At 32.5% G+C, this 21,544-nt stretch overlaps 1 protein-coding gene across 3 annotated transcripts in view; it reads left to right on the plus strand.

Annotated features, from left to right (window-relative positions):
* The first annotated feature begins 478 nt into the window (after positions 1–478).
* LOC140434370 (homeotic protein ultrabithorax-like) overlaps positions 479–21,544 on the plus strand; it is a 725,804-nt gene continuing 704,738 nt past the window's right edge. For 2 of the 3 annotated variants that reach the window (XM_072522555.1, XM_072522557.1), the window contains exon 1: positions 480–1,552. In XM_072522555.1, the coding sequence (XP_072378656.1) occupies positions 880–1,552 (673 nt within the window). In that variant the 5' untranslated portion in view covers positions 480–879. Of the gene's footprint in view, positions 1,553–21,544 lie in introns of all 3 variants that reach the window. The other variant, XR_011950051.1, reaches the window with a different exon arrangement.

The following is a 21,544-nucleotide window of genomic DNA, read 5'->3' on the forward strand; positions in this document are numbered from 1 at the left end:
TGATGTGGGCGCCGGCACAGTAAGCGATGCCATTGCTATTGGTCCATTTATGATCCCTTCCATTATTAGGATACATTCATCTTTATTACTTGCGAAATATTTTCATACACTTTTTAATAAATTGTTATAGAATTAGTGTAAAAATAATAAATAAATTATTTAGATAACTTTATATAAAGATAAAGACTACAAAAAAATTTTGTAGCTCCTAAAAACTTGATAAAATTGACAGAAAAGTAAAGTAATAAGGGTTGTTTTTTGTTAAGAACAGTAAGGGGTAGTTTTATAAAAGGGTTCTTTTAAAATTTTGAGTATCTGTATCGAATTGAGTATTTTCGAATACAGGTAGCCGAATAATGAAGTGGCAATTATAGCCGCGTGCTGTTGTGTAGAAGTGGGGAGGACATGAGTGCGCGCGAGAGAGAGGTGGATAGGGGAAAGCAGGACGGCGAATGGGCCGGGATGTGTGGGCCGGATTCTGCTCTCCGGAGCTATCCAGTGGGTTCCTATCCGCGATAAAACTAGTTACGGTGTGCATTCCGGACCCGACATTCGCGCCGTGTGTTTGCCTCGTGCTCAATATTGTCGTAGTAAACTGAATTTTTATTGACCATTTTTATTATTATTGCGTCGTAACAATAACCATTATTTTTAATATTGAATGACTATTTCGACACGTTAATGACTAATTTAATTCGCATTATGAAGATGTTATCTCGCTTTAGTGACACCAGTGCCTGACTTAAACAAAAATAAACAAACCATCGACATTCAGTGCTTGTGAACTTAGTGAACTTGTGTTATTTTTTTAATTGTTAAAAGGACATCCCTCAGTTTTTGAGGGATTATTACACATCAGCCAAAATTAACGCGACAATAATGAACTCCTACTTCGAACAAAGTGGTTTCTACGGAGGCCACCATCACCAGGGTTCTGGTTCTGTGACGGGAGCCCATCACCATGACCATCAAAGTGCAGCCGCTGCAGCTGCTTACAGATCTTTTCCTCTTAGTCTAGGTATGTCTCCATATGCATCCAGTCAACATCATCACGCACATTCTCTACACCAAGCTCGACCTCCACAAGACTCTCCATACGATGCTTCGGTCGCCGCAGCTTGCAAATTATATTCATCTTCCTCAGACGGCCAACAGAATTCAGTAAACTACAGTTCATCCACGACAAAATCAGACTGTTCAAAAGGCAATGCAGATCAAAATGGTTACGCTTCAGTGGTAGCAGCAGCCGCAGTAAAAGACGTTTGGCAAAGTGCGACATCCGGTGCTGGTGCAAATCTTTCTAATAGTCTAACAGGCCCAGTTCGCCCGGCGGCTTGTACTCCAGACTCTAGAGTCGGTTACGGTTCTTCAGTAGGACTCGTTGGAGGAGATCCGTCTTCTAGTCCCGGAGCAGCGACAGGAGGAAGGACGTCGAACTCTTTATCGTCATGGAACAACCCTTGTTCTTTAAATTCATCATCATCTCAGCCCGTTGGTACACAGATCCATCAACAGACGAATCACACATTCTACCCTTGGATGGCAATAGCAGGTGAGTTTTATTATTGATATTACAATTGTAAACACTTCAAATCTATTATCATTCAAGTAATGAATCGGTATGTAAATCGCGATAACCTGAGTCAAGTGCGTGTAAAATCAGGGTTGAATGTTCCCAAATCGTCTCTATCGCACTTACTAATCGGTCGTATGGCCCTCCTGCTTTCTCTCGCGCTGTTTTCGGATGGCCTGGTCCTTTTCAGTCCACGAGGGGCAATCAGCTGTTCACGAGCGTTCAGCCTCTGCCTAATTCAAAGCATTGCTGTTCTGTTCCGTTTCGTCTAGACGGAATTTCACAAAGAACGCGTACGAAGGTGGAGGATAAAATTTATTACATCCCCTTTTATATGTAAATTACAGTAATAATACCAACTCTTTCGTTTATTAATTTCTAGTAAAAAGAATTAAAAAATGTAGAGCTGTAGGTGGATTCCCACAGTTTTCCTTCAAAAGCTATTAAAAACAATAATTAGATCATATTGAAGTTGTGTTTTTAAGTAAATATATAAATAAAAATAATAAAATGGTTTTAAGGATATCTGTATTACATTTAAAAAATACGAAGTGGGGCAAAACGAACAAAAGTAAAAATATAAATTCTTTAATGAAAAGTAAAATATACCTAAACGTTTATTTTTTTGAAGAAAAATTTCTTTTTCATTTATGTTTATTCCTTTAAATTAATTTATTGTTTGTTAGTATAGAGTACACAGTATACAGAACGTCATTGTTCCTTTTGACTATTTTCTTCTGCCTGAAAATATCATTGTTAAGTGCTGTATTCTAGGTATTAGTACTAAATTTAAAATAGGAGAATCACAGAATAAACAAATACAAGATACAGTGTTCATGACACCATTTATAGCCTGTTAAAAAATATTCTTAAATAAAAAATAATATAATGAATTCAAACCAAACCATCATAATTTTCAAGAAAAGTACACAAAGAAAATTTCAAGATAATATATAGAGCAACAAAAAATATACCCAAAAATCAGGAATTTTTATTTCTACTTGGTTGAGACAATTTATTAAAAAAAAGTGAAGATCATAAATATATCTGCAGGTTCATACCAATAAACATTTCCAAACATTAACTTGAATCCTATCTTTAATATATCATATAGACGATAAATAATTTGTGTAACCAAACAACCGGAAATAAAAATAGTTTTTATTAACCAAAAACAAGAGAGTGGGTGTGTAGCATTAAAACCCTTTAAAATCGTTCAAGAAAATTATGTTTCTGATATTATTTTTATTATTTATCATTCATGTCATCCATTCATCTTTTTATTTCCTCTCTATAACGACCTCACATTTGTTGTTAATTTTTCTTATAGTATATTCCTTTCCGGATCTGCCCTTCCACATTTTTTCTTTGTACCAACGTTATGTACGAACCATTTGCAACTTTTAGTATATTTATATTCACAATAATCTGCCCATTGGTATTTTGTATCAGGCTTTCCGAAATAAGTCGCCCCACAATTGCACGAAGCATTCATTTAAATCATCATGTTAATATATATTTTTTCGACAAGGCAGGGTAATTTAATTAAATCAACAATTATGTAATAGTATTTCTAAAAAAGGTAGAAATCTTTAGATCTTACTCATGCGAGTGTTGCTTCAATGTAGTTTACATATTTAATCGCATTTTTAACTAATGTTTTTTTTATTTCGTTTGGTAAATGCAAAACTATTACAATGTTTGTTGCTTTAGTTCTCATCTGGCTGCTAACTGCTGCTGCTGTTCTGGTTATAACATCGTATCTATTCAATTTCCATTGATCAGAAAACTTAGGTATCTAAGATATTATGAATCTAATTTTTTAGTATAAATTTATACGTAACATTGTAGTTTAAAATATAAATGTCTAAAACTGTCTGAAACTGCAGTTTTTTCTTCACCAGTAGGATAAGTTTCGTTTTTCCGTTTTTTCAAATCTTTTCAAGGCATCTTCTGCCAGTTGTTTTTCCATTTTTGAAAATTTGATCTAAAATTCGTCTATTGTATATTCCTTAACTGATTTTAAAGTAAATTTTTACTGTACTTTAAAGTAGTAAACTTCATTAACGTTTAAAAGTTGAGTAAACGTTTCAATTCTCTCTTCTTAACAATGTTTTTAAAACAATTTTCAAATAAATTATAGATATTATCTTAAGCTATAGGTTTTCTAGATCCATAAATTGAATACTTATTAATTCTTATATATATCGCATATTTCAAACTTTGTTTTGGAACTATGTTTCTGATTTTGTAGATCCTTTGGCTGGTTGTAAAATACAGTTTTGTTGCTTTTATTTGGTAGTAACCATGTAGTTTAAATTTTCTTAAGTTTAAAGATCTTCTGTATTTATTTCCAATACTAATGTTAAAATAAATCTGCAAGTAAATACACCAACTGCTTTAATGCTTTCTCTCATTCCTATTTTTATAAATAAATGGTAGCCCACTCTTCCAATTGGTTTTTAGCACTTCTTAAAAAAAATTATTTTTTGATTAGTCCGCATATTCAAAACGTTTGGCGTGTGTACGCCTGGTAGATTAAATTTCACATTTTTTTCTATTCGCTAATACTTTCCTCCAATTTTCTGTTCTTTATTTGCTTATGCCTTTTTTGCTTGGTCCTTTTATCTCTTTTGTGGTCTTTTTATCTCTCTTCAAAAACCATACTTGAATCTGTGCTCTCTCTCTCTCTCTTATCATCGCAGCTTTCTCTAAGCTATATCATCAGTGTTCTCATTATTAGTCAACATCATGTATCCATTATCGTTTTCTCTTTCATGTTTCCTTAGTGTCATTGTGTGATGGTGGCTCGACAGTCCGTTGTGGATCTTGGTCTGCTCACAAAGAAGTCGCCACTCCTGTCGATTCTTGGCAACTTCCGTCCATCTTCTGACCCTTAGAATCTGTAGGTCTTCTTCCACATCATCAATCCATCTCCTTCGTGGTCGTCCACTACTTCTTTTGTGCCCTCTGGTTTTGAAAATGTTCATCTCTTCATGTATTCATGATCTGATATCTTAGCAATATCTTAGCTCATCTAAGTCTCTGCACTTTAATAACGAATTTCACAATATCTGGATCGGCGTATAACTGATATAGTTTAAAGTTATATCTTTTGCCATATCCCATTTTTTATTTACGGCCCCAAAAATCTTTCTAAGAATTTTTCTCTCAAAAATACCAAGTATATTGAGCTTTACTGCACATTTTATATTTTTATTTTTTAAATGTTCCTGGAGACCGTAACCAGTTCTGTTTGCTATTGCTATGCGTCTTTTTATTTCGTCGCTTGTCGTGTTTGTTGCGTTTACTAGCGATCCAAGACATGTGAATTCTTTGACTTGCTCAAAGGTATGGCTGTTAAGTTGAATTCTCTGTTGGATATTTCATTGAGAGGTTTTTAGAAACCAACATATATTTGGTTTTTTCCTAGTTTACCACAAGTCCTAATTCACTTGCCGCGTCCGCAAACCTTGTAAAACACTGCACCATGTCTCTCATACTTCTGCCCACTATAACTATATCATCAGCGAATGCGAGAATTTGCGTCGATCTGTTAAAAATAGTTAAATTAATCTGATTGCCTTTTTCAGTCTGATTGCCTTTTTCAATGCAGACACGCCAGCGCGTCCCCCTGTCTTAGACCATTATTTATGTCAAAGAACGTAGAATTTTCTCCTTTAACGCATGAGCTTACGTTTTGCATTGTTAGTTGGTTCAACTTAACTAACTTAGGTGGGATCCCAAAGTCTACATTGCATTATATTCTTCTTCTTCAAGTGCCTTCTCCATCAATGGAGGTTAGCGGTTATGGTGGCAAACGTTTGTCTATCTTCAGCTGTTCTTAAGAGTTCCTCAAATCCAAGTCCTGTCCAGTTTCTGATATTACGTAACCAGGACAATTTTTTTCTTCCAATTCCTCGCTTTCCTTCTATTTTGCCTTTTATTATCAACTGAGGGATGTAGTATTTCTCGTTGCGCAACAAATGCCCTAAATAACTGGTTTTTCTTCTTTTGACTGTTCTCAATAGTTCTTTTTCTAAATTGCATTATATAATGTAGTTCTTTTCACACTGTCACCTTCTAATATTAGCCTTACCTTAATAACAACAATGCAGACACGCCAGCGCGTCCCCCTGTCTTAGACCATTATTTATGTCAAAGAACGTAGAATTTTCTCCTTTAACGCATGAGCTTACGTTTTGCATTGTTAGTTGGTTCAACTTAACTAACTTAGGTGGGATCCCAAAGTCTACATTGCATTATATAATGTAGTTCTTTTCACACTGTCACCTTCTAATATTAGCCTTACCTTAATAACAACAATGCAGACACGCCAGCGCGTCCCCCTGTCTTAGACCATTATTTATGTCAAAGAACGTAGAATTTTCTCCTAACGCATGAGCTTACGTTTTGCATTGTTAGTTGGTTCAACTTAACTAACTTAGGTGGGATCCCAAAGTCTACATTGCATTATATAATGTAGTTCTTTTCACACTGTCACCTAATATTAGCCTTCCGTTAATAACTATAAAGTGCTTTATCATTTTTTATAATGCTTTTATTCGCTAGTTCTTCTCCTCACTCTTAATATAATGATTTCTGACCCTTTTAAAATAGCAACTATATTTATACGCAAACTACGCAAATATTTGCTTTATCTATTTGCTCGATTTTAAAAATTATCAATGCTTCCAAATCATTTTTTTGTGCTTTTCCCAAGAGTTATTTTAGACAAAATAGGTAACGAACTTTGCAGTAAGCGCTTTACTTTTCATAGCCAAACCATAGACAGTTTCGATATCTGAAGACATAATCTGTTATTAATTTTTAAACTAAAATGTCCTAGTTTATACAAAATTAACTTTTAGACATTTTGCCACCCGGTTCTACACGAATTTAAAATTTTTAAAGGCCATTATCAATTTTGTACCCCGGTTCTACACGAATTTAAAATTTTTAAAGGCCATTATCAATTTTAAATAAAGAGTAACTAAAAGTAATATACTCTAGAAGAATAAGCCACGGGGCTAATTGAATAAACAACATGTAGAAGCACCACTATCATTAATTATGCAATAAATTTATAATACAAATAAAAAATTTACATAATATCCAGCTATGCAATTACAAAAAGTCAATTTTGTGATAAATATGTAAAACGTTTTTTTATTAATAGTCTTTTTCGTGAATGTATTTCATTAAACTAAACATTTTAAATTTAGGTATTCAAACATTATATTACATTTACAGATAAATAGGTAAAAATCCCGTGCTTATTGACTAAACTATTAAGTGTTTCTTTTATACCTGAAATCATCTTGATTCTTCTGCATTGTTAGGTTTGAAATCAAGGCTTCTGGTCATTGAAAACCATATCTAACTACTGGTGCTCTGGCTTTTCCGTCTCTATTACTTTTTTAATATTGTTCTGAAGCTATTTTCTTGTGGCATTTTAAATTAATTACTATTTAAATGGGAATAAGCCACAATTAAAGGTTAAAATACGTTTATTGACGTTTCAATTTCCACTTCGGAAATCGTTCTAATGTTTGTATTTTGAGAACGATTTCCGAAGTGGAAATTGAAACGTCAATAAACGTATTTTAACCTTTAATTGTGGCTTATTCCCATTTAAATAGTAATCTATTACTTTTTCTAACAAATTTATTACTAATACTGTTGTAGATTTCATTTGGTCTTGCTTTCCCCCATTCTCGTTAGTACATCAACATCCAGTCATTATATGTTATTCTTATTATTATATAAAATCAATAATTTGTTTGCTTTTTTGTTTAATTGACAACATAATCTGGGTTTACATCTTTTAAGTAAACATTTTCCATCCCTTGTTTTCATATATTATTATCTGGCCATATGAGGAATAGTTGTTTTTAACAAAGATTCTTGATAAGATATTTCATCAGATTCCTGATATTCTTTGAAATATTTTTATGTAAAAATTTTATTAAAAATCCCTTATAAATGAAATAAAAACTTCTTTTGTATAATGGTAAAAAATTTATTACAAATTTTAAAAATGATCCAAAATTGATTTATAAATATTCAGAAGGATTCAATCCTATCGGATCATCGTCAGTGAAAAACGTCTACAAAGTAATTTGAACTAGCCACATAATGAAGTCAGATGACCCTTAAATTACATAATTTGAGTAACGAACATTATAATTCTTAAGACACTAGCTCGATGATAAAGGATTAAATTTTTTAAGGGAACGCACAAATTCCTGGCTCGAACAAGGACTTTCTCCACTGAGTGGCAACAACCAACTTTATAAAATATATTTAAATTAAAAAAAAGACCCTTTCAGGCTACATCACAGAACGTTTTCGGACTAACAACTACATCATCAGTGCTGTTACCAGGTATACATATTTTTATGTGTGTTTTTGTTTCCTCTTTTATAATTACTCATTGTTATCGGCATAAACTAGCATAATAAACTATATGGCTTATATAAAGCTTTTAAATATATTTTAATACGTTGGTAAAAAAAGTGTAATGCTGAGAATGATATAATGAAGAGTCAGGTTAGTGATCATGAAGAAATGTATTATTAAATGTATACCTTGCTGTCAATTAAATGAATTAAGCAAGTTTAGTACCTACATAGATTTCGCGACATACCGTAGTGAAGATAAACGAAATTACTGAAGAACTAGCCAAAAGAGCTACAGAAACACCTTCTATGGGACCAAAACCTTTTAAGAGATTACTATCAGCTCAATAATGCTGGAAGAAATCGAAAATGAAGTAGGTACATCTTAAAATATCCAAACATTGGAAATACTTACAACTAATGAGACAATAAATAAATGGAATATGGAAAGATGACTACATATTTTAACTGGAACACTTGTCGACAGAGAAAACACCTAAACATTGAAGGTAATAGATGTGGCTGAATTTCCTGGGAGGTAGATGACTATGACAGCTACTCTACAGCTCACATTAACAGTTAAGTAACAATGATTTCTTTTATTTGTATCTTCTGCTTTTATTGTACTTCCCTGTTCGAAAAGCTTTTCCATCTAAATTTCTTTCTTTAATAATACAATTCATCTTCTCTACAGCTCACATTAACAGTCAAGTAACAATGATTTCTTTTATTTGTATCTTCTGCCTTTATTGTACTTCCCTGTTCGAAAAGCTTTTCCATCTAAATTTCTTTCTTTAATAATACAATTCATCTTTAGTATAATTTAAAACGAAAGAGACCTGATTACTCATTTACTATTATTTTTAATCAAAATCTGTTTGTTAAACGAATTCGTTTTCTTCGTGTAGGTTAACTTTCCGTATTTAAATTCGGTGACGAGTCCAAAATAAATCTTACGGCCAGTTAACGAGTCGATGTAGGAGGATAATTGAACGGACCCCATTCAAATTGCATTTAGTTGACCCATCTTCCAGTTTATATGACGGGTCCCAGTCCGAGCTCAAAGGTTTGTTTCAGTGGACGCTGCAGATATTTATTAGGTTGAAAATAAACACACTTTGCATTTTCAAAACACGGATTATTTTGTTTATGTAATTAGAGAGTGGTTTTTGCGATGTGTGTTGGTGAGAAATAATTATTGTTATAATAAATGGAGCTGATATTTATGGCTGTTTGAGAGGTTGGCGGTATCGGATTACTTTATTTTGGATGTTGAACATATTTTTTACTATTCTAAAAGCGGTTCCATTGTATGTTATTTATTGTTTTGTATACTGTAACCTTCATAATGAAAAAACTGCAATCGTAATTTTAAAACTACAAAATGTTTTATACTAGAAACATTGCCTAAGACAAAACAATTCAGACTTCCACTGATATTTAATAGTTCTGGAGCCTGTCTGGGATTTATCTCTCGCTTTTTGCATCCCTTCTTTTAATAGATACAAATGCCTACGATTGTTGTACTGCTTCTGTGACATTTTCGTTATTTTCCTCAATTGGTCTGTTTTTCATTTATTTTTCCTTGTATTCTCAATTATTTTCTCTTTATTTAGTTTCTTGTTGTTTTCGAAATTCCAGATTTTAATTCTGTTCTTTTGTTTTAATTCTATCAATCTGTACTGCAACTAATGTGGCTGTAATGGTTTGTTCTATAGTCCTTGCATAGAGACTCGCATAATATCTAGACTTTCCGGTCACTGAGTATTCTGTTATTTTTGGATAGAGGAACCACATTATCGATGTACCAAATATAACTGTTTTTCCAGATTTTATATCAAGTTCCTGTCATTACAGTAATAAAATATTTTTTATTTTATCCCATCTAATTATAAAATGAAGATGAAGTACTCTTAGGGAAGCTATTCTTGATTGATATCAGCTCGGTATAATAGGTTGCAGAAGTTTGTTCTTGTTTTAATTATGGGATTTTCTTCCCCAGGAATCAATACATTATATTCGTCAATTTCATATGCTCCCCCCCCCACTGTTTCCCACATGATAGGCCTTTCTGTTTTATCAAGTCTCACATTTCTTGAATTTTTTAAGGTAAATTTCGGCCATTATTTTGAACTGATAAAAATGACTGATGCAAATGCCAACAAATAGGTACTCAATATTGAAAAAGTTAATTTCCATGATCTAAAAAGAGAATTTGTTTAGTAAAAATTCTATTATGTCTTATTAAAACTCCTAAAATTCTCGAATATGTTAAAGAAATCTCTCATAAAATAATTTGGTCTTTGGTCTTTAAAACAGCAGTTTAATTTTATAATCTGTTTCTTCTCTTCATTTATGATTAAACTGTTGCCACTCTTCTTCAACTCTTTTAGCTTTTATGGGATTTCAATATTTTTTGTCTTAATAATTGATAATAAAAATTAAATAAATACATAAATAAATAATAAAATTTAATTACAAAAATATAATATTCAATAATATTTTATTCCTACCTCCTAATCTTTATGATCTAATTGAAGCGCTCAACAAATAAAAAAACCATTAGATATACAATTTCAGGTCATTCCAACCCTGCTCTTTTTATTAACAACCACACTTACAACCTATTGTCACAACCCTACAATCACACAATGGCTTTAAGTGGTTCATTGTACCTATTGTGTTTGTTTAGCGCCCTTAGATCAACAGCGCCATTATAGTACCCTGACGGGAACCTGGCGAACTATGACAAGGGATGTAACTTTTAAATCTGTCGCTGTGTGGCGTTAGTGTGTCGATCTGTCAGGTAATCCAAATTATATGATACCTGAATTTATTATAATTAGATTCTACCTGGATATTGGAAAAGATTATGATGATTTCGAGGTGTTGCCAACATGTGCAATATATAAGAAGAAACTTACAATGAAGTATATATAATATACATAAGAAGTAATCGACGTAAAACTTAAATGGGCGGTTCTTATTCCAATTTTTAGGCATCAATCCTTTGTGAATATTTCTTCTACACTTGAAACTAGATAAAATCAAGCGTCCATAAACTGTTTGTAAAAATATCAATCTTTTCGTGAAAGATTCCGTTTTAGAGTTTTCTAAATCAAGCACAAAGGAAAAGAATAATTATATAATTAAACAATTAGGCTACAACTATTTGCGAAAGCATATTATAAACAAGGAAGAACATAAATGGGGATGAAAATATATTTTTTTAGTATTTATTATTTATTTTTTAGTTTTTCCCAATCTTGGTTCGTCCTATCATGTTGATGTATTCGTTTCATAATCATTTTTGTTTTATATTTGTTAGTTATTTTTCATGAAGTTTCTAATTTAAATCTGCTGAGAGTAAATACATGATGACTAGAAACGAATTGATCGAGAGTAGTGAATCGATGTCAACGACCGCTATTATATGATGCTACCCGTGACAACGCCATCTTGTGGCGCTAGTTCCGTGATGCTCGCCTCAGCATTTTACTGTACAAAAAATACAACGAAAGTATAAAAGCTTCGCTTCAAAACTTACAATGAAGTAAATACTTCTGGTTCATCCTATCGGACCATCATCAGTGAAATCTAACAGTAAGTATTTCCACATTAAAATGATTGATACAAAGAGGTAAAAACTGACTGACTGACTCCTAAACTGAACATATGGTAAATACTTACATCTTAAAAGTAATTAAAACTAGCCATATTTATCTAGGTAATATTATACTGAGGCTCGTTACAGCTAAAAGAAGAAACTAAAGACATCAATAAATATCAGCAATAATCAAAACTTCTAAAAACTGGTCACTGATTGTGTTCTCCACAAGAAAATTAAGAAAATTCCTGGAATCTTCAACAAAAAGAAATTCACATAAAAAATGACTAAAACAAATTAAGTAGGAAGCCCTCATGAAATTCGTATTACCTCGAAAACGTCCATAGCAAATTTTTTTGACGATCATATAAGATAAAACCAAGTACAATTGGGAGACCATATGAATGGCCCAAGGATTTTGGCAACTGAAGTCCTTTACGCTAACAAACTATTAAAATGAAAAAAAATGCAACATTCTGTAAAACCAACCATCGTATAATAATCCTAATGAGCTATGTCTTAAAACTTTTCTTGATAATACTACACAAAAGTTTATTTAAGAAATATGCAGAAAAAAGTCACTAGAAATTGTCATCCAAATAATAGTATAAAGCTGTATACATCAAAGGTAGGATATATTCCTCTGTTTCATCGATTATGAGAAGGCATTTGATAAGGTGAAACATGATAAATTACTGATAAAACATCTTGTGATTTGATGTTAAAGATGTAAGAATTATATCGTCAATTTGGATTAGAACCCACAGTGTGTATTCGAAACTACAACGAAACGCACAATTTTTCAGTTAAAAAGGGAGAGAGACTAGGATCCATACGTTAAAACTTATTTAACTATCATAGAAGAAGTGACAGGCTTCTAGTACAGGTATTAAAGTAAACTGCATATTAACATTAGGTACACCGACGACACAGCGATGTTACAGATAACATCGACGATCTATAATGTCTTCTAAACGATTTAACACTCGCAAATAAAGCGAAGGTGTGAAAATAAATATCAAGAAGTCAAAAACCATGATTGTAGGTAGAAATAATTAACTAAATACAAAGATATCAAGCTTCAAGCTTTTAAAATATGGTGACTTCGCCGAAAGTTTAGAATATCATTAATGCGTAGAGTTAGAAATGAACAAGTATTTATATTAAGTATTAAAAAATAGCTAGGCTCTTGGATATATTACACATAAGAAAAATGCATACTTAGGGTCCATATTACGAGGAGAGCGATATACTTTTCCGCAACTAATGCTAGAAGAAAAGATAGATGATAAAGGAGATCTAAGATCTAAAAAGATGTGATGATTGCGTAACATTCTATAATAACTATAATTTATTTTTTTAACCAACAATTTACATAATACCTACATTCCTAGTCTAGTTGTTCTCAAGAACATCTTTTCTGCTAAAGATATTTCCCTTTATTCGTTAAATATGTGCAGTAAATCCGATAATCACCTGTCACCAGTTTACCGTAACAGTTTTTTTAACTATGTTTTCTTAAACATTTAATAATAATCCTTGTATCGGCATGTAAGAAATATTTATTTATTTAATTTCAATTTACTAGATTGTTTTTCACTTAAGTTTTATTTAATCAATTTAAAGTCATTGCTGTATATAATTGCTGTATATTGTCTACCAGACAGCACCTGTTATTATATTTTCAGCATCTAGTTTACCATGTAACGTTGACCTGAACTGAAGATGCATAGCAAATTATAGTATGCGAAACCGGTCGGTGGTGGTAGAATAAATTGATTGTGAGTAATTCTTATTCTTATTTCTTTTTACCTATTTGAAATGGACTCAAACAGGCAACATATTCAATATATTCAAGATATCATTATCTTCCACAAACTCACATTTATATATTTTATGTAGCAAATATACTTAAGAATTTATATTTCAAATTTAATATCAATATCAATTACAACAAAGTACATCTGTTTTTCTACACTTGGCAACATTGTTATCCATTCGCTTAAAAACATAACGCTCTTGGCAAGAACAAAGATGTGTCCTGATCAAAATTATCTAAATAAAACAGTTTGGGATTGTTTTCTAATATGTCCGCTACTAAGTGATTTAGAAATTTGTAGAAATATGATTACTAAAATCATCGGAGACAGAACACAGAATTTGTACTTCTCAAAGTTGTCATCCAGGTTACTAGGTTTCTACCTCATTGTTAGAACGTCCTTTGGTGAATGAGGGTGTAACCCTCAAGAAACCCGCTGCAGCTTAGCTTGCGGTCTATTATGCAAAGAAAATTATCATTTGAATACTCATCGTCTTATGTAAACCGGTAGATGAATCAGAAATGGAATTTATTCCTTGTTTACACGTACTGGCGATGAGGCTTTCATAATTAAGGGTAGCAATTTTCTATTAAGGAAAGATAATAGGAAAACTATCAAATGTATGTTCGTGTCATGATTTTATCAAATGATTAATCAAATAGGTATTAGCACTAATAATTGATATTGTTCTGAAGCTATTTTCTTGTGGCATGTTAAAGTAATTACTATTTAAATGTGAATAAGCCACAATTAAAGGTTAAAGTACGTTTATTGACGTTTCAATTTCCACTTCGGAAATCGTTCTCAAAATAATAGTAATTACTAATGTTTGTATTTTGAGAACGATTTCCGAAGTGGAAATTGAAACGTCAATAAACGTACTTTACCCTTTAATTGTGGCTTATTCTCATTTAAATAGTAATTACTAATAATTGAGCTTATATTACTTAATATAAGAAGTAGTTAGAAAAAAAACTAAGAACAGTACAACGAAAAATGAAAAGGACTATGGTAAATTATTCATTACAGATTAATCCCTGAACTTATAAGTTCGACATAAAGATTTGATAAGACAAATAAAAATTATGGATGAAATGGAGATTGACAAAACAAATAGCTAGACTTAATAGTTAGGCAAAAAAATACTTAAATGGATACCACGAACAATAATTTACAGAATAATATAATTAAAAAAATGTGCTAAAAGCAATGTAGAATCGATAAGTTGAAAGCGTATTGGGGAGACCAACAGTAAATACTGAAATATGGATGCTGATGGTTCTATTACTTTCTTCTACAACTTTTCACTGTTTTCGCTCGTTTTCTACTGTAACTAGCAATAGCAATGTTTTTATCTCATTTATATCATCATTAATATTTTTAACAGGTATGTGTATGTACACGTATCATAAATTATAGCTCTTTTAAAGAAAGAGCACCTTTCTACACAATATTAAAAGAAGAAGAAAAACCAGTTGCTTCTCATAGGCCTATATAATTACTACATTATCATCCAGACTGCTACATCCAGTACTCAACCTAGACCTCTCTCGATAGTAGTCAATGTCTTCTTTCTAAGCTTCTTGGATCCACCCATCCATCTTGGATCCATCTCTTTTCTGATCATCTATCCAGCATGTAAGTCGTTTTCTTCTATTTCTTTTGTCAGTTCTCGGTGGCTATTTCGATATCTTCGTGTACCTGCCATCATTCGTTCTTGTCATGTGACCAACAGCGTGGAAGAATTTGTAGAGGGCCGTTTTCGGCTATTCAAAATATGGTCTTTGAAGTTATACCAGTTTCTTTCCTTAACAATATTGATTAGTTCCCGTTCGCAACCCGAAGTTCATAAAATTCCTTTATTCGTGGCATACTTCAATGCAGTTCAATGTTCTAACTTTGAGGAAGCACTTCTCTGTGTCATCAAGTAAAATAGACCATATATAGCACTTCCCAAGTGAGAGACTACAAGCTAATAGGAAATATTTAAATTTGTTTTAATGTTATTGATTAAGGGGTGTCGATCTATTACCATAAATTTTGTCTAAGTACTCTTTGTACCGTTGACCTTAAGTCCAAAATGTTTACACAGGGTGTCAATACTGTCTAATATATGCTGAAGATTCTCTCAAGTTAGTGCTAGAATTTTTGTATCGTCTGCATATTCTTCTTCTTCTTGTAGTGCCTATCTGTTTCGGATGTTGACGATCATCATGGCACTCTGTATTTTGCAAATTGCTGATCTGAAAAGATTTGTGATTGTTCAGCCAGGAATTCCTTCGCCTTCCAGCTCCGCTTGTCTTGATTCTTATCTCCGTCGTTTGGTTTCCGTAGAGTTCTTGTATGATTTTGCTATCTTTGGCATGTTCAGCGAAGAAAAACTTTCAGAACATGGTCATAACACTTTATATAAGTCAATAGTCATTAAAACTTTAGAATATACCTTTTTAGAATTGTTACAAAGGCTGATGGAATTTTGCCAGAATCATATATTCGGTTGCACAGATACTTAAGATGCTTTGTGTCAAATATTTTGACAACTTCGGCATGCACATTGTCATGACCAGGACTCTTTCGGTTATTCGTTGCTCTTGGAGCTTGCTAAACCTCAAACTCTAGATTTTTTGGATTTGTGAAAGTCAACCAACCAAACTAATCAATTAAAGCAATAAGGTAAAATAAAGAAAATATGTTGATGAATATATTGAAAATGATAATCTTTGGAAGAACAATAATTTTGTAGATTGTAGATACATGAGTCGCATCTTTTCAGGCTACGACCTGAAAGACTTGTGTATACCATACATATACGGCTTTCGGATAGATTTTAGAGCCTCTTTTTTATCTGGATGGTTTGTTTTTCTGTATTTGTTGGGACAAGGAGTCCATTATAGTCCCACTAGGAGCTAGGAAATAGATGGTCACTCACAGCAGAACCCCGTCTGGAAAAGTCCAATGAAACTTGGATGTCGCATGTTGTCCAGAGTAGAGCCGTTTTTTGCTTCCACTCAGTACTCACCTCACAAAATAAGCAACCACTACATCTCACGGCCCTCGCAGGGGAAGAATATTTACAGATGTACCTTTGAACGCATTCTTGTAACAGTACAAAAAACATTAGAAGAGACAAGGTAGCTTTATTTTTGACGAAACTGAAAATCTTAGGTGGTACTAAGTTCTCATAAAATAAGCTTAATTGAATGTTGAATGAAATTTTAAAGCTAGTTTTCCACGAGTTCGTGTTCTGGCTCCTTTTTTTTTCTCTTCTAAACATGCTATCTGCCAGAATAAGGTAAGTAAGGTAGTAGCAGTTTTGAAGGTAATAGTGCCTTTTTTGTTGTGGATACACAAAATATTGAAACAGCCAATAAATTACAAAATAGTCAGTCAATTTCAAATTTTGAATTTTGGAATATAAATAGACATATCGACATAAAGATATATTTATTATATCTAATCATTGCCTAACATATAATAACATATCTTATAACATATCTTAATGTAATGAGAGTATTCTAGTCATCTATATATATGCTCTCATACCTGGTCTTTCAGAAAACGATGATAAAACAGTGTATATAAAACCGGGGAGTATTTCCAAGGATAAACAGAAACATATGCCTATATAGAGAAAGAAGAAAGAACAACAAGAAAAAAGGAGCACGGGATGATTAGCTGATAATATTAAATAAAGGCAAACATTAAATAAAGGTAAATGTCTTTGTCTATGTAGTAAAATTTTTAAGTAAAAAAGATCCGCTTTATTGTTACCTCTAGCCATGGTAAAAAATGCTAAATTGTCTAAAGAATCTCTTCCTTTTCATCACTTCTTAAACGAGCGAAACCTAACAAATGTGAAAATATTAAAATGAGTGTGTGCATAACTGGAAAGGAAAAATCACGCGAATGATCTATAAATCGCTACGATCGGTAGTGAGCTGCAATATTTTGATATATGAAGTGTAGAGGGCGGGGCAGCAGGCGATCGTATGACGGATAATTGTGGAAAATTAGTCTTTATTGAATGATTCCATGAATAAAGACCAGTGGGCATATGGCACTTAATAAAATTAGCTAGAGATCGAAGCAGAATAATAAAATAACGACTCGCAATGGAGCAGGTATCATAACAAAGCCATTACTCCGCCTTTATAGCATAATATGAACAGTTGAATGAAGATTGTAAGCGATTTCGATTCACGGTGGTCTTCACACAGACGGACGAGACCGTAAGAAGTAAGAAGCACTTTCACCATTTAACATATCCGAACGAGACTCCACGTTAGGTCATTAAATTACCAGTAACATCCGTTTTGCTATTATGAAACATACCTTAAAGAATATTTACAAAAAAAAAACAGATTAACATTTTTTATGTAATTTCGTATTTATTTAAAAACAATTTCGTAACATCTTTTAATTTCTTTATCAACTACACTTTTATAAATTTATAAATCTTTTAAGGAAATATAATGTAGAAATGTATGAAAAAAGCAAATTTATTTTTCTTCTTATTATTTTTCTTATTCAGTTACTTCTAAAACTTTCTCGTATCATTCTACATTTTGTGTTGTTCTGTTACTTTTTCTTTCTTCCTCTTTTTTTGTTTAAATTTTTATTCGTTTTATTTACGGGTACATCGAACTGCTAACATCTAGTCTTATTTTTTTTTATTGTTGCTGCTCTCCATCTTTACTGTCTTAGATACCAGTCTCTCCACTAGTCGCTACATCTTTTTTTTGTTTTCTCTTCCATCGTAGTCGTCTGGTTGTCATAATTTATTTCGGTTTTTGGTGCTTCAGCTGTTAGATTATTAGATGTTTCATTTAGACTTCGGGACGTGCTTTTTGGTAGTGTGTTGGCACTGGTACTGGTTTTTGGGTGTTGAATTCACTGGTAGTAGTGAGGATTGGTTTGGTGTCCTGCGCAGGAGGGTATGGACCAGAGAAGTGTTTCGTTTTTTGAATTTACTGGCTCTACATCAATCGGATCTAAGAATATGGCAGAAATAAAGAGCCGTTGCCTCCAGGTTGTCGATGTACCCGCCAGAGAGTTCGTTACTGGTAGAGATAACCTATTTTGTGGATTGAGCAGAGCATAGGTGTTTGCTCTGTATTTATACAAAAGCCGAATGTACGTTTTGTTTGTATGTACTTAGCTTACTTCTATCCAAATGTTCTACATAGTATGACTGGTAGGTCTATTAGACACAAGACTCAGTAAAACGAAAGTTTAATCTTAATGAAAGGATATTCAAATAAATAAAAAACCAAAATTCACTTTGAGGGTCTGCGGTCCGACGTAGATAACGGTGAAAATTAATATTAGCTGCACTCTGATGGGCAAGGGACGATCTTTGGTCAATACCCAAAAACGGTGGGTGGTGGGAGTACGGGTATAAAGAGAGAGAAAGAGAGCGGGCGGCAAGCGCTGACGTTACCATCGTTAACAATAACTTTTCACAAAGAAGCCCATTTCTTTTTCCAACCATGTTATGAGTTACTTAACAGACCAGTCTAGTATTCTGATGAACACCACTTCCAGCTACTTGATCTGACCGCTGAGTCGGAGTCGGTCTCCCCATAGCTTCATGTCGATTCTTTCTTCTTCTTATGGTAGCCGCTATGGTTTCGATGTATGAAAAGTATGAGTTATGTTTTATTTGAGTTAGGTGTACCTGAATCTCCTGCACCACCTATCTATATGGTTTAGAATGTTCAGATCAGTTTGACCACGCTTTGTGATGAGATCTGTGTCTCGTGATGCTTTTATGAGAGCAGTGTCGTCTGCGTAAACAATTGTTGGTACTTCTGGCATTTGTTGTAATATTAATTTACACATACGATATTCTCAACATGCGGCAGATCACAACACCTCCAGAGTCTCTTTACATAAGAGTCCATGCTTCCGCACCTAACAGCAGTAATGAAACACGTAACGGCGAAGGACTCGGAATTCTTATCTGGATATCTAGTTGCATGCTGCATAATATGCTTAGCATTCGATTGAATGCTATTTTGGCCTCTAATCAGCAGTTTATCTCCTGCGAGTGGTCCCGATTCTGATTTAGCAACCAATAGCACATCCAGGTATTAATAAGTTTTTTTTTCCGACAATAGAAATATGCGTTTGGTGTATAATAGCATAATTATAGTCAAAATATTGCTTTTTGTCTTGAATATTCCGATTACAGTAAAATAATGTTGAGTCAAAGTTTCAGCTAAGAGATGTTACAATAAAAAGTATTTTTTTAATGAAATATGATGAGAATTTTTTACTGGTCAGTAAGTTTGGCGTTATAGATAATATTTTAAGTATTTTTTTTATCTTAAAATTTTATTGCGAAATAAAATTGAAACTGAAGTATTGGATCAATAGCCAAGAACAAGAAATTGTGTTTTCTTGAGTTAGTAGAAAGATTAAAAGGGCATTGAGACAATCTATGTTATTATATTGAAATACAGTAAATTTTTACGTCGATTTAAGAAGAAAAAATAAAAACTGGATGAGAGTGGCGCGAGATAGATGGGGTTGGAAACACGAGGAAGAGGCCTACGCTCAGCATTGGACTTTTAAGGCTGGATGATGATAATAATGATAGAAATTTTGAACATTAAAATCTTTTTGCTGTCCTGTATATACTGTTTTACTTTTAAATTATCTACATATAAATATTGGAAGAATAGAAATTATGGAAAATACAGTTATGGAATTAAAAAAGGCCTTTTTTTCCTTTTTTTATCAAATATATTCAATATCACCGCCAGTATATAAATATCACAACCTTAAAAAATATGGATTGATGGAAGTTAATATAAAATAGGTGCTTCAATATTATACAGGTAAAACTATATTCGACCTTCAGCATATAATGAAGACATTAAGCAGTTGGTGTTTTGGCCGTTACTGTTCAAACTACTAGAGTCATAAATTTTAAAAAGTTCCTCTACGAGAAGACCACCTGAACTAGATTTTAGCATTAGCGCGCCGAAAGGGGTCTAGCCTATTTATTTTTTGCTTTTAAAAACCTATTGATTAAATAAAAAAATGTGTAATTGAAATGTACATGTTTAATTAAAACCATTATATTTTGCTATTTGATGCCAATAAGGTGGTAACTAAGACGTGTGTAAATGATACCTATCCGCCGTAATATAAAAACATTTAAATATACTGAAATATAATGGTCATTTCGTTTTAATCTTCTAAAAACAACCTGTCCCATATTTAATTTTTACTTCAATGTTTTATTTTTTTGTTGTATCAAAAGACGAGAAAATGCCTATTATTATTTATTTCTATTCTCTATTTTTGACTCCACGCTCTTGGTATATGTTTATTTTCTTCCCGATTACAATTAAAAAATTGGAACATATTTGGTCATTCTAAAATAGTATAATTTATGTCAGAAATCAGTATTTTAATATTAATATATTCATTATGATGTATTTAATACCTTGAGCTGTTCAGTTCTATTTCTATTTAATCAGTTCTTTTAAAATCTTCCTTTAAAACGAAAGTTGCTTGTTTAATGTCATTATTTCTACAGATACACTGGATACATTAGCTGATGAAAGCGATATCTCACTACAGAACCGAAAGATTGGACGATTTACTAGGAGAATTACACATGGCCAAAATAATTTACGTACTAGGAAATTGTTAAAAACATTAGCAATAACCTTCTACAATCCACAATAGGACGTAACAAAAATAACACCTAATTAGATTGCAAACCACCTTTCATTGAACAACAGAATATAAATATTGTTCGAAAGCTATTTTTTTGTCAATTTTCCACTTCGGAAATCGTTCTCAAAATACAAACATTATAAATTAAACAAATTTCTGACTAATTCATATTGAAAATTCAGACATATATTATACATTTTAAAGTAGACGACTTTAAAATGATACTGCCAATATGGTTGAGTTGCGTTCCTGGGACGACTTTATTATAAGGTAGTTTAATTGATTACATGAAATCAACTTTAACTTGTGAGTAACCGTCAGAAAAAATCTTAGCATGTGATCCGTCTTTAAAAAGACAACCACATGCAGTGATGACAGTCAAATTTTCCTGTTAGTGATTCCATAGAAATAATGAGTAAAAACCAGGAAAAAACCTCATGATACTATCCCA

This window comes from Diabrotica undecimpunctata, chromosome 2 (genome assembly GCF_040954645.1).
Source record: "Diabrotica undecimpunctata isolate CICGRU chromosome 2, icDiaUnde3, whole genome shotgun sequence".
NCBI lineage: Eukaryota > Metazoa > Arthropoda > Insecta > Coleoptera > Chrysomelidae > Diabrotica > Diabrotica undecimpunctata.